Source organism: Marmota marmota, unplaced genomic scaffold, assembly GCF_001458135.2.
Source record: "Marmota marmota marmota unplaced genomic scaffold, marMar, whole genome shotgun sequence".
Lineage (NCBI taxonomy): Eukaryota > Metazoa > Chordata > Mammalia > Rodentia > Sciuridae > Marmota > Marmota marmota.
In genome coordinates, this window is record NW_026000242.1 from 9,650,529 (window position 1) to 9,674,905 (window position 24,377).

Genomic DNA, 24,377 nt, shown 5'->3' on the forward strand with positions numbered 1-24,377 from the left:
CCTCATGTACTACATAACCTTGTTGAATCACCTCTTTTACACAGAATAATTTGGTCTACAAGGAGTTTCTACTTCCAAATTTTATACTCAGTGCTCAGCAAAAGTCAGCTGCCCTACTTGCCTGACCAGTTAAAAGGACCAACTTTCTTTAAGGGTATTTATAGATCGTGTTTTATAGCATAACATGTTCTTGTGGCCGCTTCAGCTATCCCAAGTCTTCCCCCAATGACAGACTGATGAATTAAATTTTCTGCTTCTGTTGTAATGGTGGTAAGAGGAACTGTGGTAAGTGCTCCAACTGAGAAACTAGAGCATGTAAGAGGGACATCTGCCTCCTATTTCAGGGTCATAGAGGGAGAAAGTAACAATCCTAAATAAAATATGGATAAGAAACAGCCAACAGGTGGGCAAAGGAGTTGGAGGTGTGAGCTGGTTAAGAGAGAGAAAGAAAGTGGTTTAGCAAGGGGGAAAACGTCTCAGGGGTAAACTGCTGTTGAAAAATTAAACAATGTGTACAGATGAACTCACTTTTTATATGATTCTGTCTCATGTGTTGTCTTTCCTAGGACTCTCATCATGTCCTCAAATATAATGCTTCAGAAAGTGCTGTTGGTATTGGCATCTCTTTTAGTCATCGCCTGGATAACTTCTACAATTTCTCAAAACTTCACAAAGGTACGAACAATTTTCTCTAGTTTGGTTTGAAACCTTCACCTGTGACCTCCATCAATTGAGCACTTACCACAGTCAATCCTTCCCTTACCCTCCCACTCTAACTCAGCTTTCTTCTCTCCTTCTCTACCTCATTTCAGAGGGACATTGTCTCAATTTTCTCATTTCTCATTCATCCTCAATGCAATCTAATCAGATTCTACCTCTTATATGCCCCAAAATGGCCCTTGTGAAGGTCACAACCTTCCCTATCACTCAGTGAGTACTTGTCACCAAATCAGGTGAATATATTTCTTGACTACATAGTTCCAATTTGCCATTTTTAAAAAATTTGTCTATGATTTATGCTTTATGCAAACATTATTTTTTAGTAAAACATTATTTTCTAGTAATTTATAATCAGAAGATTTTCCACTACAAGATTTTATAGGAAATTGCCCATTTTTCTCATATTTTTGTTTTGTATAATTTAAATATTTGATTCAATTGAAATTTTCTGTAAAGTTGTATGTGATATTGACCTAATTTTGCTTTCAGCAATGGCTAGCTAGTTATTCTATTCCTCTTAGAAAAATTTCATGTATGCCCTCACAGATATTGAATGCAGCCTCTAGAGCATACAAAATTTTTATATATAATAAACTCTATTTTGATTCTTTATTCTGTTCCACTGCTCTTTTACCCATTGAACTTATAGATATTTTAGAAGCAAAATTTAATATCTAATAGTGCTCACCCTCCCCCCACACACACACCATCCCTGATATCTTATTCCCCAATTTTCCTGGCCCTTCTTTCTTATTTATTTTTTTTTTCAGGTGAACTTTCTAATTGACCAGTCTTGTCCAGAAAATACTCAGGATATTTTTATTTCATTGAATATATAAATCAACTTTACAAGAAAAAAATAGTTTCATGATGTTTTCTGTCTAATAACATACTTTCCCTGTCAGTCGCTCAATTTTGTTTCCTGAGTTTTCTTCATGTAAATAATTAGACACATGTAAAATGTATAACTAAATATCTTGCTGTCATTTTGCAACCATACCAGATCATTTGTTTCACATTTGACACTCTTTCTGGTTTTGTTTAAATATGTAAAAGCTACTGATTTTTATACATTAAATGTACTGCCTAACTTTTTGCTAAGTCCTCTATCATCCGTAGTCATTCTTCCACCTGTACTTTCAAGTTTTCCATAATATATCCATATCATCTGAAAAAGAAAAGATAATTTTACCTCTTCTTTTCCAATTCCAATGACTTATTTGATTTTCCTTGTACAGTCACATTAGCAAATACCTCCAGGCCAATGTTAAATAGTAGTAGAACATAGGCAGTTTGCTTTATGCCTGATTTGGTGGCAAAGGCTCTACTGTTACCCTTTAAGTAAAATATTAGCTTTTGCACTACAGAATAGCTTATGGGTGGAATGTGTAAATTTCTTTTTGTTGAGTGTTTTATAACAAATTTGTGCTAAGTGATTTGAAGTAATATCTTTTTATTTCAGTTACTACTATATGGTAATTAATAAACAAATACTACTTTTCACCTCTTTCTCTACTGTCCAACCATTTTTATAGTGATATTGCATCTATACTCTCAAGAGTATAGCCATCGTGTACATATTCCATTCCTTATAAGCATCAATTAGAATTATTCCTGTAAGCTAACACATATTTAGTTCTTACCACAAACACATCAAACTTTCTGCTCATTCTCATTGTTTAAAGTTCAGTCTGATTTAATAGATTCTTTTGAAGGATTCAGAAAAAAATATTCTCCTAGTACTAACATTTTCAAAAGAATTTGTCTCTGATATTTATCACAAAGGTCAATTTGTCTTATTTTAAAATTCCTGCCTCATATTTCTCTTTTTGCATTCCTTAAATATTTTACTCCAGTGAATTTTAGCTCAAAATATTAAGTAAAGAAAATAGAAATTTAAGAAAAAAATACAACAATAAAATGCTATGCTACACAAGGAAAAATCTACAAAAGAAAATAAAATCATTATACATTTGCATGAACCTAGCAAAGTACCTACATACATAAATGAGAACAATCAGAGTTACAAGTTAAATTTGATATGTCACAGCCATAGTAAATAATTTATTATACCTATTTCAGAAACTTATAAATCAAACAGACTCCAAAATTAGTAAATATCTATAAGGTCAGAAAACAATAGTAAAGAAACATAAAATTGATCTAACACAAAAACATTAAGAGAAGGGTGATGGTTTAAAACTAAAAGGTATATTTTATTTAGATATTGATTTTATTAAGATATTGTTTGGTTCTGTTGTAAAATTCATTTGTTTATTTTAAAATAGTTCTTTTTCTGCTGGGCGTGCTGGCACATGCCTGTAATCCCATTGGCTTGGGAGGCTGAGACAGGAGGATCCTGAGTTCAAAGCCAGTCTCAGCAATAGTGAGGTGCTAAGCAACTCAGTGAGACCCTGTCTCTAAATAAAATACAAAATGGGGTTGGGGATGTCGCTCAGTGGTCAAGTGCCCCTGAGTTCAATCCCTGGTACCAAAAAATAAAATAAAATAGTTCTACAATATTGACAATACATCTTATCTTTCACTTCATTACCTCATTTAGCATAGTTATAATGGCTGTTTCCGACACCTTGTCTGATCATTCTAACATCTTTTCTTAGTGTTTGTTTCCATCAATTTTCATCTCCTGTGAGAAATATTGCATGTTTCTGGTTCCTTCTATGCTGAGTAATTTTTAATTGTATACTGGAATTGTAACTGTTATATTTTGGAACTGTGGATCCTGCTTTACTCCTCAGGATTGTTGTATTAATATTTTTGAAATGACTAATGATTAACCTGATTCAACTTGAACTGCAAATTATCTCATCTATGATTAAAAGCAAAGCAAATCCTAGTTGAGTTAATGAGTTGTTTATATGATCAAAGTTGACATTAAAGTTGTTTATTGTATACGATGTCAAGATGAAGAAAAATTTGATTGAACCTTGGTTTTCTCTTCATTGGACATTAAGTAGATGCCCATCAGTCTTTGGCTATGGCTCTCTCCTGAGCTGCAGGGGAACAGGACCCAATTCCCTAGTTGCTACAAAACTCCCACCAGCAGCCTCTGGTTTGTCAGCTCAGGGGACTGCAGCTGAGTGCTCAGAGGGCACAGTGTTGAGTTGGATGTGTCTATTGTGTGAAGCAGTTCAGAATGCAGGCTATGAAGCCCCCCTGTGTTTGCTGTAGGGGTCACCTTGTACCTATTCTCCTTTACACTCCTTTTCACAGTACTGAAAATCCTGGTGGCTGTCTGTGAGTGCAGGAACTCTGGTTGTGGATTTTCCACAAGTGGTCTGTGGTGCAGAAATATTCCCCTTGCTGAAACCATTCTCTGAGGTGCTGTAGTGAAGTGGTTTAGTAAAGGATGTAAGTGCATGGCACACAAATGATGGAGGCAGGAGATGGGAACAAATCTTAGATCAACAAGCTTTTCTTTATTCTGCAGTGAAATCAATTGATGAGGCACAGAGGGCTCATTTTCTGGGTATAGAGATGGTTCCCGGGTTACAGAAGGAGCCTGGGTTTTATAGTTTACAATGAGGATTAATCATTGGAGACTGAGGATGTGTTGTTCAGACAGTTGTGCAGGTTAAAATTTTAATTCAAGAAGGCAGTTGTAAAACATTTGAAACTCACTGTCACTCAGAAAAGCTGACAACTCAGTGTTCACTGCTTGTCTTCCTTCCTCTGGGTCCCATTGTTATCTAGAACTTCACTACTTGCTTTTCTCCTTCCAACACTTACCAGCAATGGAAAAGAGTAAAAATCCAGGGTCCAGTATTTGCATCCCTCTTTCAGGACCCACTGTGGTTGGGAAGGGGTAAATGTTTGCTTTTGGTGGAGATACTGGGGATGAACCTAGGAAGGGATGAATGTTTGCTTTTCCCTCAGGGCCCATTGTTACTGGGAAAGGGTGTACTGGGAGAGGATTAATGTTTGGCTAATTTCTCTCCCTTCTCCTGAGTCACACTATTCCTCCATTTTTCTTGGGAAGCTGTCTTGTAGGAATATTATTTTCTATAACCCTTCAAAGTGTCTCTAGTGGTTCACCTGGACTCTAGTTTCCATTATCTCAGGCTATGAATGGTGGGCACTGATTCTGTTTACTAAGTCTGATACAAGGTCCTGCAAGTATCCAAACAATGCCAGTTGTGATCACTGTTCAGGATGTACACCTGTTAAAGCTGGTATCGGCCCCTTTCTGCCAGGTACTCTCTGGCAATTCCCCAGTGGGTCTCTATGTCACTGGCTGTTCAGGCAGCTTCCCTCTTCTATGGCCTTGTGATCCTGAGGACTGCCCCTAGTTTTCCCATGGTGCATACCCCCAGTGAAAGTAGTCAGGGCATGGTGAATCTGCTTTCCTTTGGGGCCAAACCTGCTTTACTGTTGTCTCTGAGTTGAGTGAGCAAGTGGACAGGGTGAAGAGATTTTATCCTTGCCTTGTCACAGAGGATCAGCAGGGCTTGGCGCTTCCTCAGCATAGATCCTTACCAGCCTGCTCATTCAACTTGTTCATGGGGAGAGGGTGGCGGTGTGGGTTTCAGCGTTTTACCACTAGTAGTAGTCCTTCTACAAGTTTTTTCTGGTAAGATTCTTCAGAGGTCCAACTTTAGGGGACTTTCTTCTGGCTTAATGCAGCTGTCTTGGTGTGGGGAGACTCCATGCTGATTTAAGAGGGTGACTGTTTGGCTGAGGACTCCACAAGATCGTTGCAGACCCCCCACCCAGCTTTCTTTTCATGATTTGGTTTTAAGCTGTTTGTGCTGTTTTAAGGAGCCTTCTGATGCCATTGCATTTTTAAATTTTGTCTGTCTTTCCAACAGTTTTTAAGTGGATGAGCCAAAGAGAATGTCTGTTCCCCTCCCCTTCTCACCCTAAGTTCAGGTGGGTTAACCACTCAGACTTTGTTATCTACTCAGAGAACCTATCTTCCAGTATCTCCAGTGCTCATTTTATGTAATACTTAGTCTTAGAACATTTATTTTGTCACCCACCTATCAGTTCTGCTTTTCCTTCACTGCTTCCTTTCTGTGTTGAGGAGATTGGGACTCACTGTCTAGCTGTTTCTGCCATCTTCCCCAGCTCTTCAAAACAGGTTCTGATTTCCTCTGGATTCCAGAAGGTCTATGGTGATATATCCTTTTTCACCTCTAATTTTATTGATTTGGGTCTTTTCTCTCATTCTTTTCATCACTTTGGGGAAGGGCTTATCAACCTTACTTATCTTTTCAAAGAACCAACTCTAAATTGCATTGATCCTATGTATTTTCTTAATTCCCAATGTCATTAATTTCAGTTCTGATCTTAATTATTTTCTGTCTTCTGCTGATTTTGAACTTAGTTCTTCTAAGTTCTTGAGGTGGTGCATAAGCTTATTTATTTGGGATGTATTTTTTAATGTAGGTGTTCTGCTATAAATTTTTCTCTTAGAAATGCTTTTATACTGAGTAAAATTCTATTGTGTATATATACCACATTTATTTTTATCCATTCATCCACTGAAGGGCATCTAGGTTGGCTCCATAGTTTAGCTATTGTGAATTGTGCTGCTATAAACATTGATGTGGCTGTGTCTCTGTAGTATGCTGTTTTTAAGTCCTTTGGGTATAGTCTGAGGGGAGAAACAGCTAGGTCAAATGGTGGTTCCATACCCAGTTTTTCAAGGAATCTCCATACTGCTTTCCAAATTGGCTGCAACAATTTGCAGTCCCACCAGCAATGTATGAGTATACCTTTTCCCCACATCTTCACGAACACTATTGTTGTTTGTCTTCATAATAGCTGCCATGCTGACTGAATGATATCTTAGACTAGTTTTGATTTCCATTTCTCTTATTGCTAGAGATGATGAGTATTTTTTCATATATTTATTGATTGACTGTAGGGAGGTTGACTTATAGTGGGATTGGGAGGGAGAGTATGGGAAGAGGAGATGAATTCTAGATATGGAAGAGGGGTGGGAGGGAAAGGGACAGGGCAGGGGATTAATAAGGATGGTAGAATGTGATGGACATCATTATACAAAGTACATGTATGAAGACCTGAATTGGGGGTCAACATACTTTATATACAAACAGAAATACAAAAGGTATGGTATTTATGTGTATTAAGAATTGTAATGCAAAAAAAAATAATAACCTTACCTTAGATTAGGTAGAGGGAAGTGAAAGGAGGGGAAGGCAGGGGATGTGGAGATAAGAAAAATAGTAGAATTAAGCAGACATTATTACTGTATGTATGTATGTGACTGTATGACCAGTGTGATTCTATAATATGTATACTAAGAAAAATGAGAAATTATATCCCATCTATGTATGATACATCAAAGTATATAAGTGCATTCTACTGTCATGTTAACTAATTAAAACAAATTTAAAAAAGAGATTTTGATATGTTGTTTTCTGTCTCATTCATTTCTAAAAGTTTATTGAATTCTTCTCTTATCTCTCCTTTGATCCATTCTTCATTTAAGAGCATATGACCAGGCTATCCCACTCCTTGGTATATTTCCAAAAGATTTAAAATCAGTATACTATAAGATGGCAGCCACATCAATGTTTATATAAGCACAATTCACAAAATCCAAATTATGGAACCAACCTAACTGCTTTTCAATGGATGAATGGATAAAGCAAATGTGGTATTTATAAACAATGGAGTATTTTTATTTAGTCATAAAAAAGAAATTATGTTATTAGCTGGAATGAAACTGGAGACTATAATGCTAAGTGAAATGACTCAAACCCAGAAAGTAAAAGGTAGAATGTTTCCTTTTATATGCAGAAACTGGTCTAAAAAAGGCAGGCAGAAGAAAGACTGAAAATAAACCATGGAAATATGCTGTCAAAATAAAAGATCAGGGGAGTAGAAGTACAGGATTGGAGGGCAGGGGAGGAATGGGATAAGAGAAACTAACTTTCCAATGTACATATATGAATATACTACAGTGAAACTCACCACTATGGATATCCATAAGACACTGTTTTTAAAAATGGAAATAAGCTTATCAATAGAATAGAGAAAAAGAAACAAGGGGAGGGAGGAGAGGTAGGGTAAGTGTCAGTACTGGCAACTGAATTGGATCAAATTATATTCCTTTCATTTATAATTATGTCAAAATGAAACCTAATGTTATGTATAACAACTATTAGCCAATAAAAATCATGAAAAAAGACTATTTTTCATTCTCCATGTGCTTATATTGTTTTTTTGGCTGTTGATTTGTAGTTTTATTCCACTATGATCTGATAGGATACATGGGATCATATTGACTGTTTTTTATATTTGTTAACATTAACATTGTGACCTAGAATATGGTCTAATTTGGAAAATGTTCTAGGAATTTATGAAAAGTTGAATTTAGCTGTTTGGGGATAAAATATCCCATAGGTGTCTTTTAGGTTCACTTAATTTATTGCATCGTTTCGGTTGGAAATATCTTTATTGATTTTATGTTGCTATGACCTATTGGTGATAATGATGTGTTGAAATCACCCAATATTATTGTGTTGGGATCTCTCTGAGATTTAATGTCATGGATTAACTTTTTTATGAAAATAAGTGTGCTGACATTTGGAGCATAAACATTTAGTATCATTATATCTTCTTTTGGGATTGTTCTCTTTACAAATGTAGCAAATTTCTTTGCCTTCTCTGATCAGTATTTGCTTGAAACATGCTTTGGGAATATCTACTACTTCTTCTTTTCAGGGTCTGTTTGCATGGAATATTTTTTTCCACTCTTTACCTTCAGCCTGTGGGTCTTTGCCTACAAAGATGAATCTTTTTTGTTTTTTATGTAGCATAGAGTTGGATTTTGATTTTGATCCATTCTCGTAACCTGTGTCTTTTCATTGGTGAGTAAAGACCATTAACATTCAGTGTTAATGTGGATATGTGTGTGGGGCTTTCTGCCATTTTTATTTTTGCTATACTTAATACTGTCTTGATTCTTGTATAGTAGATTGGCCTTTTATTGATCTGCCTCTATTTGGGAGCTTTGGGATTTGTTTTTTAGTTCCTCTGGGTGCAGTTTATCTTTGAGTATTCTTTGGAGTGCTGGTTTGGTGGTGATAAGTTCTTTTTCTCTATTCTTATTATCAAAAGGTTTTTATTTCCCCTTCAATTTTGAAACTAAGCTTTGTTGGGTATAATAAATGTGGAAAGCGGTTGTTTTCTTTTACAGCTTGGAATATCTCATTCTAGCCCCTCCTTGGTTTTAGGGTCTGGATTGAGAAATCAGAAGTGAACTTTATTGGTTTGTCTCTAAATTGATCTGATGTTTTCTCTTACCATTTTTAACATTCTTTCCTTATTTTCTGTTAGGCATTTTGATTACAATATGTCTTGGAGAACTTCTCTTCTGGTTAGGTCTATAGGAAATTCTGTTTTCCTCCTGTATGTGAATATCTATCTCATTTCTGATGGGAAAACTTTTCTATAACTATATCATTGAAAATGTTCTTAAGGCCTTTAGCTTATATCTCCAGGTTCTCTTCTATCCCAGTGGTTGTCAGGTTTGGTCTCTTAATGTTGTCCCAGAATTCCTGTATATGATCGTGTTCTACTACTTTTTTTCCCCTTTTTTGTATTCCATGTACTCAAATCCATGTATCCTGTCTTCAAAGCCTGGGGTTCTATCTTAAAGTTCTATTTTCTTTTTTTAATATTTTTTTTTTAGTTTTAGGTAGACACAATATCTTTATTTTACATTTATGTGGTGGTGAGGATTGAACCCAGTTTCTCACGCATGCTAGGCGAACACTCTGCCACTGAGCCACAACCCCAGCCCTGAAGTTCTATTTTCTGTACAATGTAATCTGCTGGTGATGTTTTAAAATGAATTTTTCATTTTATTCATTGTGTCTTTTATTGCTAGGAGTCCTGGCTGGATTCTTTTCAATATTTCCATTTCTTTATTTGAATAGTCTTTCATCTCCTGCATTTGATCTGTTAATTCATTCCTTAGATCTTCTTTAAGTTAATCTAATATTTTAATAATCAGTTTTTTACAACCTTTCTCTGGAATTTCATCCACTCTTGTCTCAGTGGGATCCTTTGTTGGAGGGTTCTGAGTTTTAAGGGGAGATTTGTTTGCCTGTTTCCTCATCCTTTCGGAGGTCTTGGACTTGCACATCAATTAAGATGGATTCCCCTTCCTGTTTTATACAGAGGTTCTTATAAGAATTTTTTTAACTCTAAGATTTCTGTTTTTGAAACATGTGTAGACATTGGTGTGGGGGTAGGGGGCCTGCAGTTTCACTCTGGTTATTACTCTTTGGAGCCTGGTAATTGTCTCCCCATTTCAATAATTTCAAGCTATGTTTAGGCTCATATGGGGTAAGATCTTGTGTTGGGAGAGATTCTCTGTTGTTTGGCTAGTTTATAATAATTCCTCAGCAGCAGTGCCTCTGCAGTGGAATCTTGAAGTGTCATGGTCACTGTCCAGCTCCTGTTAGAGGGAGGGGTAGCTAGCAGTAGCCCTAATATCAATTAACTTGTGTATAAAATGGTATGTCTGGAGTTTACTTTGACATCTCTAACATTAATTGCCACCTCACTGAGAAGTTATCTTCTCCTTTTGTGAGTCTTGATGCTGAGCGACTCCTGTGAGGTACTTAGCTAGAAATTTGAATAAAGTTCTTATGGTCTAGGATTTCCCCTTTCTTCCAGTAACTATGGTTGATTAAGGGGGTGTGCTGGTTCTACTGATTTTAAGTATTCCATCTTTGTCTTCCAACTGCTGTCAAATTAACATCATTAAAACAGGAGATTTTTCCTGATGGCTCATTCTTCCAGGCTTCAGCTTCCCCTCAAAAGCTACACTCTCTTAGCCTGGAGGGAGTTGTTTCAGTATTTTGCTCAGAGTTGATCATTGTTATTGAAGCTACTCAGCCATATATGAAGAAATATTTTATGATTTATGGCTTTTTTCTATTTATTCCCCACTCATACTCTCATTCCCCTTTTCCCACAAGCACATATTCACATTATTTATTCCTCAGAGTATTCCAGTTCTTACTCAATGCATATATATAGGTATATGTGTGTCTTGGAGAGATACATAGTGATGGGATACTGTGTGGTGTGTGTTAATTTATGTAAAGTTTTTATTCAAAATTTCCTCTGAAATCTAATCATGTTGCTCTATGGAAATCTAGTTCATGAGGGTTTATATATTCCATTATATAAATATATAAAATGTAACTTTTTAATTCCCATAAATGAACTGTGTCCATTGCTTTCCTAATATACCTAATAATGTGATCAACATTGTCAGATCAACATTGTCATAAATATTTTCAATATATACTTTGTTGCTTTTTATATTTGGACCATATATATATATTATGTAAATGTAGTACATATAATTATATTTTTATATTATATTATTATGACATTAGATTATTGTTATTATTTTATATTATTATATAATTATCATATAATTATGTTATATTATTATATTTTTATTATATTACATATATACATTATTCTTTTTAGTAATAACTTTTATAGTCTACGGAATAATTTCTGGGTTTAGATGATGCATATAATTTATCTCATTTTGTCTGTTAGATTTGTCCATGATGTCCTTTATAAGAGTTGTCATTTTGAAGTAATTTAATAGTTAAACACTTTTTTCTTATATTTTGAAACTTGCAGTCTTATTTATGACATACTTTCTAATTTCAAATCAGAGAGAAATTCTAAATTTCTTTATGATGCATTTGTGAGTTATGATATTCCTATTTAGGTCTTTCATTCATTTAGACCTTTAGTACGCAGCCTGGGACAGAAATCATCAGGAGTTGTTTTTAATATAGTAAACAATTTTCTGGTACAAATTACTAAATGTAATTTTATGATTCATGATTTCATCACTAACATAATGCACTGCCATATACAAGGAGATCAATTTCTAGGGGACTCTATTCTCTTTGTTTTTTTATATTATTTGGACATGATAAAATTTGTTACTACGAATTTGTTTATGCTACAGTTAATATGTTCTAAATAGTTCCTACCTACTTATAGACTACTATCTTCCACAAAATTTTGGAATCAATTAAACAGCTTTGGTCTCTCTCAAGATAATCCTCCTGAGAATAAAATTTGAAAGAGAGTTTTCAAATTATATTTAAGGAGAAATATCAAGTTTACATTATGCCCTGTTACATTCAAAGCTGAAAAGCTTTGTATTCATTCAGGTGTTGTAAAATAGTATTAAAAGAGTTTTCAAAATGCCTCCCTCAAATCCAAACTTATCTCCTTTTTCGTTTAATACTAATTACTACTGGCATAGATAAGTGCTTAATGATACTATAATTTTATTTTGCTTTCAGCTCCTACCTGATATCTTATTGCCAGTAATTTTCTAACTCAAGTTTTCGTTGTAGACAATCACATCTATATAGAACAAAACAAAGACATGATTCTAAAATATCATCAGTAAGACTCTTACAATTCTCAAAACCTCAAGGTCTTTTTGTAATTGGTTGGTTGGTTGATTGGTTGGTTGGATTTTATTGTTCTGGACCTCTACCATGTTGAACATTAATTCAGTTGATGCTAGCCAATGTTCTTGTCTTCTTTTGACTTTGAATTTTATTTATTTGTACTTATTAAGAATTGGGGCTAAATAAATTTTAAAATATAGTGAATGCTTCTTTATCATTGCAATTTCCATCAAGTAAGTTTGAAAACAAGGAAAAAATCACAAGATTTGTCTTTAATCCATTAAGATATAAACTACACTGAAAGATTTTTCTCTCAAGGCCCATCTGAATCAATCCATAAGCAATCATGACAAATACACACACACACACACACACACACACACACACACACCTCTAAACTACGTATTTATATATATTTATATAAATATATACATCTGTGAAGGGAGAGAGAATTTTAAAACCATGTTATGAGTGAAAACTTTTCCTTTTTCTATATTGCACTTATCAAGATTTAGTGGGCATGCGTGCAGCCCAGGTTTGATCCTCAGCACCACATACAAACAAAGATGTTGTGTCTGCCGAAAACTAAAAAATAAATATTAAAAAATTCTCTCTCTCTAAAAAAAAAGATTTAGTATAAATTGTTTCCACATTATGCAACTTAATAATATTTGTACTCACAACTAAAAATTATTCAATTATTTAGGATGAAGGCAAAATGGAAAAAAAGTTTTCATCATGGTTATATTGTTATTAGTATTTTATATACTATCGTTATTTTCTATCCCATTTATCTCATAGTGTGTGTACTAAGGTCTTTTTTATGTTTTCATAATATACAAACATACATGAAAGTATTCTCTTTTAGATTTTATATATTTGTCTCTATTTCTTTCTTGGCTTAGATTTCTCAATTCTCTAAGATTTCTCAAAGATTGAACTTAGGTGCCTTTCATCTTTATTTGGTTATATCTCATTTCTTGGTTTCCAGTCTGTTTTGGTTTACATTTTGTTACCAACCATCAGAGATTTACTGATTGAGGATGTGCCACAGAAGAGTCAGACAAGTTTTTTTTTTTTGTACTGTTTTAAGATCTACAGATGTTCTTACATGTGAGGCGGTTGAAAATCACTGTTCTATAACCAGAGTTCTCAACCTTACCTGAACACAGGATGTCTGTGAAGTATTTGAAAACCACATCCTCCAGGATTGCACATTTAGTGACTATGGTTCAGTTGACCTGGACTGCAGCCTGAGAATCCATGTTTTGAGAAAAGCTTGGCATTTGCTTCTGATTATCAACAAGATTCAGAAACCACTGAATTTGAGCACCTTTAGAACACTGTCCAGTGACAACTAAGGTTGTGGGGATTCTTAAATGAGAAGTTAATAGATATTTAGGTGGTTTGGGGAAAAGAAAGAGGTAGCCACCAATGCAGAAAGAGGAAAAAGTATTAGTAAAGCACAAGACATACAAGAAAGGAAGATCAGCTCCTAAAATAAAACCAGTTAGTCTTGTCAAAATGGAGAACATAGGAGGAAGTGGGACAACTAGGTAGGAAAAGTCAGGCCAAATCATAAAGCCCTGTTGAAACTGGCTGTTACTCCAAGAATCATGAGAAGACATTAAAGGGGCTAAATGGGAGTAGAGTTTTGCTTTACAATGACTGACTTAGATACAGTGGAGAAAATTAAATGGAGAAAAAGAAGTGCTGTCCTCATGAAAACTGAGAACGTCTTCACCCCAACAAGAAAGTAAAAAATCCAGGAGATAAATGATGGCAGCTTGAACCATGATAAGGTGGGGAGGAAAACATATGGGTAAGATTATATTGAGGAGGAACTAAACAGAAATGAGCTATGAGAGTAAGGAATAGTTAAAAAGGAATAACAAGTAAACCAGCATCATTTTTTTTACTCATTACTTAAGCTATAAATCTAAGATTTAATATTTTTCTTTATAATTGCTCGACATTAAAACATTAAGGTAAAGATATAAACAGTTTTATTTTATGCAGAATTGTCAAAAAGTTTAAATAACATGATGAAAATAGGTGAGCACATATTCATTATAAGTAAAAATTATTGGAAACAGTTTTGTTGAATAGTATGTCCTGTTTGTTATCATTTCAGCCTTGGTCTGCTATAAATGTACCCATCAGTTTATATCACTGGAACATCTCTACAAACTCTTCATGTTCTGAAATAAAAATGAGCCCTGTAAAGTTACCAACAGAGACTGAGCTGAAAATAAGGAAGATCCTGGAAACACTAAACAAGATGATCCCGCCCAGACCCTTCACCCACATGAACAGCACCACCAGTACCACACACAGCACAGTCACCATCCTCAACCCTAGAGATACATACTGCAGGGGGGACCAGCTGGACATCCTGCTGGAGGCCAGGGACCACCTGGGACACAGGAAGGAGTATGGAGGGGACTTCCTCAGGGCCAGGATGTCCTCCCCAGCCCTGAAGGCAGGTGCCTCAGGAAAGGTGATAGATTTCAACAATGGCACCTACCTTGTCAGCTTCACTCTGTTCTGGGAGGGTCAGGTCTCTCTGTCTCTCCTGCTCATCCACCCCAGTGAAGGGGTGTCGGCTCTCTGGAGGGCAAGGAACCAAGGCTATGATAAAATTATTTTCAAAGGTAAATTTGTTAATGGCACCTCCCAAGTCTTCACTGAATGTGGCCTGACCCTAAACTCTAGCTCTGAACTGTGCACCTACCTGTATGGGATAGACCAGGAAGCCTTCTACTGCAAGAAGCCTCAACACATGCCCTGTGAGGCCCTGACCCATGTGACCACCAAGAACCGAGAAATTTCTTATCTTTCTGTCAAGGAAAAAAGCCTTTTCCATAAGTGAGTATACTTTTCAATACAATGAGAGATGCTGGTGAGCAGAGCTACATTGCTGATCTTAATGTCTCAGAAGTTCATGACTCTACACCACAGTTTGCATTTTGATATAGTCAAACAAAGATGGTTACACAGGAAGAATTCAATAATATACATGCCTATACATCTCTGTATCAATTGGGATTGTTACTGTACACATACGTTTCACAAAATACACTCCCCGAAAAACTATTTTGCTATGTGTTCATAAATATTCCACTCAAGAAAAAAATTCCTTATACATATATGATAATGTCATGCAACTTCACAGCCCATATTGTGTTCCACAGATTATGCCTCTTAAATGTCTTTATTGTTCTTTCCTCTCCATGCCCTGTGCTGCTGTCCTAGTTGAGACCACCATTACCTCATCTACATGACTGTAATGCTTCCTACCTGGTCTCTCTCCCTTCATCAATCACACCCTCCTTGAACCCACTCTACACTGCAGCCTGAACAATATTTCTAAAAGGCCAACTCCTATGGGTCATCTCTAGTAGACCTCAAAATCAGAAATGCATCATTGCACACTACTCAGCATGGAGGAGTCCCTCTACCTCTGCCCACTGTTACCTATCAGTGCCTGGAAGCCCTCGTTGAACATCCTCCTCTAACCTTGGTGCACACACGTTTCTCCTATCAGTCTTGGCTGCAGACACACCATGCCTATCTCCCCCACAAACAGATGCTCACTCACTGGTCTTCTTGTTCTCCACGGAGATGGAAACAAAACAATTCATTACTTAGAATGAAATATCAGGGTTCTTTCATGGGCTTCTTTGGGTATTTGTAAAAGAAAATTGTCATCACAAAAACCAGAACTATGAGCCAAGTCCTGAGACCTTATCAGTCCCAGAATCTTTTGTTCATGTGATAATTTTCTGTAAGCCTCAGTCCACTTCCTTTTCACTTTCCACTATGCCAAAATCTATTCTACCCCATGGATACTTACTTTCTCTCCATCTTTTACAGTGAAATGCTAGATTCTGAGCAATTCATTTCATAGCAGTTTTCAAACTCAAGCTTAGAATTTTTTCCATGTACTTTCAAAAATATTTGGTTAGAAGAAGAGTAAACATAGAACATGGAAACACAAGACACATTCCTTATGCTAATGCAGTTATCCAGATGCTTATGCAGATATCCTGATCTATTGTGCATGGCTTACTTCTGAACAAATAAAAGCACAGTTAGTTTTCTTTTCCTTCCTTTTTGTTTCCAATGATGCAACTCACCAAATATCTTCCTCCCCATTAACCATCCTTATGCCTAAATGCCACTAAGGATCACCTACCCTTTCATGGGATTAGATCTAAAGGGACATCCATAGCATAAAACAGGGTACCATTTATATCTATTGTATATCTGTTATACTAGGCACCTGGGCCTTTATCCTTCCCTGAGCCCTTCCTGCCTGCCTCCATTTACACACACATATGCACAGGAGATAAGAAGTGGGGATTAAATAGGAAGATTCAGAGGTCTTTTATCAAGAAGAAGAAAGAAATTCAGTGTACAAATAGAATGTTCATTTATTTATTCATGCATCAGGTTAACCATTACTTTCTGCTAGTCACATTGATGGATGTTTAGGGCACAATAGTGCATACATACAAATACGTTACCTTTTTTCACATGATCCTCAACACATATGCAGGAAAAATTAAAGGTAAACAATAGGAAACATGCCTAAAGGGGGAAACAGGGATTGTGTGATAAGGGTTCTAGGTGCCATGACAAGAATCCAGGACTCCTTAGATAAGTGACATGGACACAATTAAGGGCTTTAAACAGTAATGCAATTGTATTTCTAATTGGAAAGGGTGCTCTGGAGGGTGGGTTGAAGAAATTAGGTGGGATTAAACTTAAGTTGGCGAACTCGAGGCTCATAATAACTCATGAAAAATATTATATGAATGTGAATAACTGATATAAAAGAGGATAGAGAATTTTCATATTTGATAAATGTGAATCTAAGATTCTAGCACACACTATTGCATTTGGCAGATAAGAAGAGCTTCCCTGGACTTCAGGTACTCTTCATAGGATAGAAAGCCTTCCAAAATCCTAATTCATGTATAATACCCAGTATATCTAAAACATATAATAAAAATAATAGTTTTCAATTATTAAAAATAAAACTATCCTTCACTTACAATGAGGTAAACTTGTGTCCTGTGCTATGTGGATAGACCACAGGGTAATCTATGGTCTTATTTTTTGAAGGTCCAAAGTGGGAACTGAAATGATGAAAGACCTTAAGAATATTGATGTCTCCCATTGTAACAGTAAGTCTGCTTTCTTCTGGGGTAGGTGTATATGTCATGAATTTTATGAAGAGAAAAATTAATCAGTGTTAATGCTGATCTCAGTCTATCTGGACTTTATAGAAGAAATCAATTCAAGGAAATTAGTTCAAACTTTGTTTATAGTAGATTTTCATTTGATTTAACGTAAAGGAGAAAGTATTAGTATCCTACATTCATCTCCTAGAGTCTGAGGTGCTGTGCAAATGTCTGTGATGGGTACCCATGGCTTCAGAGCAGGAGCACTCTGGCTTTGGTTTCCTCATCTCTGTTGGTATAACCTCCAGCTTTTAGTTGGTGCACTTAGCAATTTCATATGAAGTTTCCATCTTATTAATTGTTTCAATGGCAAATACAAAGCAATGTTACATGTGAACGAATAATATTTATGCTTATTTATACATTAACTTTAAATAATTGTATATAAAGCCTGTTATGGTAAACTTGACAACTCATGATTTATTTTTAATATTAATTCATTTCTTCATCAATTTTTTACTGAGGGTCTAACAGATATGAGGTATTTTGAATCAATTGAGAAAAATTAATATGTTAAGTTTGTGATCAAAATAAATTTAATCTACCAACTCCGTGAAGAAAGCAAAATGCAGAAAAAGTTATGTTAAAGTCAATATATGAGTAAGCCCTGAAGAATATCTGTAGTCAGAGAATGAGCTGAAAGAGAAACCACATAAAGATCATGGTAGGGTTGTCAGATTTAAGTAAATAATTTGAGTAACTTCTAATTGCCTATGTATGTATACATTGAGATAAAGAAAAGATTGAATGACACATACATTAGAAAAGCCTTCCATACTAGAAGTGATTTAATTCTCTCTCCTGGATTCTTTAATGTGGTAACCTTTTTTATCTGATAACTCCTTTCATGCGCAAAATTCTCTGGACCCTGTTCAGTAGGCCAGTGTGGTAAGCATATGGGCGGATGGAAGTTTTCAAGTAGCATGCTGAATAGTTCATGTTTATTTGGTAGACTTTTGAAAACTCCAGAGGTCAACTGAAGAAGAGAGTGGACAAGTGAGCAAAATGAGTATGAACTACACAAAGAGAATTTAAAATGGTGCTAAGGAACATAAAATTTATATGTGGAAGAAAGTATGCTATTTCTGAATGGGGTGAATTCATATTGGAAGAATGTCAATTTTCTCTGCATTAGTTTCTTCTTGCTGCTAAAACAAAGTGGCTTCCAATAAGAAGAACTTTTCTCTTAGTGTTATTCTTCCAAAGCCCAATATCAGTTTCACAAAGCTAGTTAAGGTAGAGCAAACCTGTATTTTTTTCTGGAGGTCTGCCTTTTTGGCTTCTAAAGGCTGCCCTCTTTCTTTGTAACCCCATCTTCTTATCAAAGCCACAATAGTGGATCAATTACTCAAGTTACAAGTTTCTGGGCTACCTCCTGCCTCCCTCTTTCAATTTGGAGAGCCAGTTAATTAGACTGGACCCCTTCCCCCGGATAATTGAGAATTGTCCCCTCTCAGAGTCTATACACTTAGTGAATATGGAAAATCCTTTCTGCCATGGAAGGCAACATATTCACAGGTTTGAGGAATTAGGACCTGAATGTATTGAGGGACCACAGCCTGCCTATTACAATCTCTAATCAAAAAGGTGAGCAAAATTAACCACATATTGCTCAAAATATCGAGCCTATTCTAAAATAAAATTACATAATAATATTCACAAGGAAATAAATTCTCTGACATGTAAATATTACACAAGATATGCTTTTCAATAATAAGCTCAAAGGCTATCATCTCGAATATGCCAGTACATTACTGGGATGGGGAATACTTGGTAATAGTGGGTGTTGAGTTTCTAGGCTTATGATATGCAAGCATCCATGATGCAGTGTTATTAAGCCTCCTACAAGACCAACCATATCACAGTAAAATTCCAACATGATAATTGGATTAGGAAAACTCCCTTGGTCAAGAAAAATCACCAGGATTTAAGAGCTATTCCAGGAGCATTTTCTAATTCTGCCACCAGAACCATGTTGCTACTTTGTCCTCGAATTACAAATACAATTTTCCCTTAATATTCAAGGGAGTTTGTCTGTAGGACCCACCAAGAACACCAAATTTGATGCCAAGAAGCTTATCCCTTATATATAATGGCATGGTATTTGAAATGAATTACAACAGCCTCCCATACACTTTAGATCATTTCCAAAATACTTATATTACCTAATACAATATAAATGTCATGTAAATAGATGCTATGCTATATTGTTTAGAGAAATGGAAAGAAAAATCTGCATGTGTTTAATAAGATTAAAAACAAATTTCCTGGATATTTTCCATTCATGGTAGGTTGAATCCATAGATACAGATCCTATGGATACAGAGGGCCAACTTTACAGTACTGACATGTAAGAAAAGTACTATTTTCTAGGCACAGGCAACCAGAGACTACAAAATCTATGAGGAGCTAGGAAAAGAAGGTTAAGCAGAGGCTGCTGATAATCCCCTGCTAGCCATTCCCTTCTCTGTCTTTAGAAGTGAAACCAGTAGTTTAACTGAAGCCCTGGCCACCTTTCCTGTGGCTACTTATGGCCACATTAATTTTTTTTTCTAGGAATATGAATAGAAATTATATGGGAAATTTGTAGGTAATGACTTCAAAGGCAAACCAACTTGCCCTCCTAACAATATGTGTCCTTCCTACTAGATGAATTGTCAATAAAATGAAGCTAAGTGGTAGAGTGCTGACCTAGCATGCAAAGGCTCAAAAAGTCATTCTTCAAAAAATAAAAAAAAAAACCCAACAACAAATAAAACTAAGATATGAGTCAATGGCTCAGCAGTGGTGCAGCAGCATAGAGAATGGTAAGGAAACATGATATCAGACATCTGAGGACCTTTGTTATAGCATGGCAGAGTTGGTGCTCTGCCACATGGGATACCTTAGAAGGCACACCATGAGAGAGGCTGCAGTTCTATAAAAACAGGCTGCAATATCTCAGAATATTGGTTTCTGTGGAATGCTGCAAATCACCCTTACCATGGATGCTTGCATATCCTATTTTTTAAAAAATTAAGTTGAGGTAAGTATTTCATAATGTTTCAGTTTTCAACATGTGTACATGTTATATTTTAAGCCATTTTTTTATATTTATTTTTTAGTTTTCGGTGGACACAACATCTTTATTTTATTTTTTATGTGGTGCTGAGAATGGAACCCAGCGCCCCATGCATGCCAGGCGAGCGTGCTGCCGCTTGAGCCACATCCCCAGCCCCTTAAGCCATTTTTTAAACACTGCAAACTTCACAGTTCCTTCATTGATGGAACAAATAAAAATGATTCAATAATGAAGATAGGAACTGGGAGTTCAGTAACAGCATTCAGATTAGAAAACAGAATTAAATCACCACAAAACCAGAGGAATGGCAAAGAAAGGAAAGGACATGGAGACTTAGATAATGACCACAGGTGGGAGAAAATGAACAGGGAGGAGTCAGCATGACTCAAATATCTCTCAGAGGAATGAGAACAATTATTAAAACAAAGCTGGTGATCAAGAAATACCCCTAGTAAGTGACAAAAGACACAGGAGTAAGAGATCAGGAAAGGGAAGGCCCAAGAAAGGAGGCTGGTGTTTAACACATGCCACTAACAACACTCACCACCAGATCTCTGATACCAGAGAGTGAAAAGAGCACAGAGAAATGCCAAATTGGAATGAAGATTCCGGTCCCTGGTGGATACACTTTACAAGGAAGGTGGATGACAACATTTTGCGACCAGATTCAGCTAGATACAAATAAGATCAATGGCTGCTTGAAAGGAAAACTCATTTACCTCTTGGGAGACTCCACGCTGCGTCAGTGGATCTACTACTTACCCAAAGCTGTAAAAAGTATGTACTTACTTTATATTCTTTTGGAAATTCAGGCTGATCATAAAGTACTTTCAATGAGGTCTCCATCTCTTCTCATTGGAGCTAGTTTTCTTATGATTTCATTTAGCTTTCTAGAGTTGAGTCTTGATTTGAAATCTATTTTATTCAATGTTTCATAAGAAAAGTTATTCCTCCTGATAAATTCCAACAAAAACTTTATATTTTAACTGACATTTCACACATGTGAATTGGTAATTTACTCTCGAAGTTAGAATGCTTCTGATAAAAATATTTCCAGTAGGTATTATAAATGATACTGTGAATATTCTTTTAACATGCACTAATATTATTTTTTAGTTAAAATCTGTTTGTTTATTTGTTTTTTCAATCAGCACTGAAATTTTTTGATCTACATGAGACTGGACTTTTCAAGAAACATTTGCTTCTGGATGCTGAAAGACATACTCAAATTCAATGGAAAAAACATGGCTACCCTTTTGTCACTTATAGTATCTATTCCGTGACAGATGAAGGTTATATCCCTCGGGAAATTGACCGGATATCAGGGGATAAAAACACAGCCATTGTCATAACCTTTGGCCAACACTTCAGACCTTTCCCCATTGACGTTTTCATTCGCAGGGCCATCAGTATTCGAAAAGCCATTGAACGACTATTCCTAAGAAGCCCAGACACTAAAGTGATCATTAAGACAGAAAATATCAGGGAGATGCACTTAGAAACAGAAAGGTTTGGAGACTTCCATGGTTACATTCAATATCTTACCCTGAATGACATTTTCAAAGACCTCAATGTGGGTGTCATTGATGCCTGGGACATGACCATTGCATATGGCACCAATAATGTCCACCCACCTGATCATGTGATTGGAAGTCAGATTAACATGTTCTTAAACTACATTTGTTAAAGCATAAATATACAAAATATGTAATAACAAATTTTTACATCCTTTGTGTCAACAAAGTTTTATTAATTTTAGGTATTAAGAAAATCAAAAATAAAAGGTTGTCCATGGGATTATTTCTGGGACAATTAAAGACAAAGAGAATGAAGATGAGATGCAAAGCCAAGAGAGTGAGATGTGAAGAATGATCATACCATGCCTGGAGCTAGTCTATGTGTAATAATAAATATTTTTATATTTTAGACATGGTTGGGTTATGCTTTCTGTTAATCATGGCTGAACAGAAGAGAAATAAACATATAATTATCATGATGTTCTAAAACAGTCACCTAACTTTCTCTGTAAAGGTATAGACTGTAAATATTTTGTAATCTGCAGGCTATCCTGCCTCTGTAAGAACTGCTCCACTCTACACTGTAGTGCAAAAGCAACCACAGACAACGTGTAAAATGATTGTGTTATATTTTAATAAAACTTTACAAATGAACAAGGAAATTGTATTTCATATAATTGACACACATCAAAAATAGTATTCTTCTTTTGATCCCCCCGCAAATATTTTTAAACATTCAAAAACAATTTTTAGATCACAAAACCCCCAAAATGTGGTGGAGATATTTGGCCCTGGGCCTACTTTAATGAGGCCTGATTTAAAACAAAACAAAAAATGGTAGAATTCATCAAAAATACCTCTAAGGTTCAGAGGAAAACTAGTACAAACTAGAAATAGAAGAAAATTTCCATAATGAGAAAATTGATCTAACAGAAAACTATAAGCTTCATCACTTCCTGAGTGAAGCACAGCAAACATTCCTTACCAAGTCAGATAACAGAGCTGAGAACCTCTCACTCGCTCTATCTACTGATGCACTGTAGTACATGTCGGAAGGGAATAGAATAATTCCTCCTATTTCATCATTCCCTTAGGAAAACACCAAGATCCTAAGTAGAAGAATTTAGAAAGGGGCACCACAAGCTCAATATACAAAACCTAACAGCCTCTGTAACTATAGAAATAGATATTAGATAACATAGTTAAAATTGCATGGTATCTCTGTGTACATATTGTGCATATCTTTCATTGTATTAAATACTAGGTTTTGTATCTTTTATAGCTCTACTATTATATTTTTCTAGAACATTTTATTTTTAAAAAATATGCACAAAACTCAAAAGTGCAGTTCAGTAAAATATCAAAAATAAATGTCTGTGTAACCAAATGATTAGTATTAAATGCAACAGAAGATGTATCACAACACCACTTAAAACTAAATGACTATATAGTTCTATAAATTAAATAGAATTTTATCAGTCTTAAAGATCATATGTGCACATGAGATTGTATTCAATTTGATAATATGATTCTAAAATTTCTAAAAAAAAATGTACATGGCTGAAAATAATAAAGATACTTCTGAAAAAGAATAAAAGAACTTACTGTTCCAAAAAGAATTTCCTTAAAGCGAGAATCATAACAGTGTGGCACTGGTGCAATGAAAAACCAAAGACCAATGAAACAGAATCGAGGGAGCGGAAGAGGCCCTGCAAACACAGTTACTCTATGACACAGGGAGCCATGAGGAAAAGACAGTAAATTGCATAAATGTTTTCGGAAAATAGGATAACCATGTGTGAAAAACAAAACAAAATTGAACACTCACATTACACTATCCACAAAAAATAAATTAGTATCCAGGGAGATCACTAACTAATGTAAAAAGGAAAAAGTAAAGCTTATTAAAGTGTGCATCTAACATTATCTATGCTAAATTCAATTTTTTAAATACCTGAACATTCTAGTATCCATGCCTGGTCCTAGTGCACATGATTGGTACACAGCTGGGTCACCTTTGACTCTCCACTGGAGTCTGACAGTACCTCACCAACCAGGGAGCCTAGTTCACCCCTCACTGTCTTCCATGCCATGGTAAGGCCACAATCCCGTAAACATTCTAATCATTGATTAAATTTCTTTTTTTTTTTAATTTTTTATTGTTGGTTGTTCAAAACATTACATAGTTCTTGATATATCATATTTCACACTTTGATTCAAGTGGGTTATGAACTCCCATTTTTACCCCATATACAGATTGCAGAATCACATCAGTTACACATCCATTGATTTACATATTGCCATACTAGTGTCTGTTGTGTTCTGCTGCCTTTCCTACCCTCTACTATCACCCCTCCCCTCCCCTCCC

The 24,377-nt window shown here is 35.5% G+C and overlaps 1 protein-coding gene across 1 annotated transcript; it reads left to right on the plus strand.

Annotated features, from left to right (window-relative positions):
* Nucleotides 1-576: 576 nt before the first annotated feature.
* On the plus strand, nt 577-22,614 carry LOC107145684 (NXPE family member 1-like). Its single transcript, XM_015489669.2, has 5 exons — nt 577-675; nt 14,317-15,050; nt 17,313-17,374; nt 21,057-21,269; nt 21,644-22,614. The coding sequence occupies exons 1-5, from the start codon at nt 577-579 to the stop codon at nt 22,177-22,179; spliced, it is 1,644 nt and encodes a 547-aa protein (XP_015345155.1). The 3' UTR covers nt 22,180-22,614.
* Nucleotides 22,615-24,377: the final 1,763 nt, after the last annotated feature.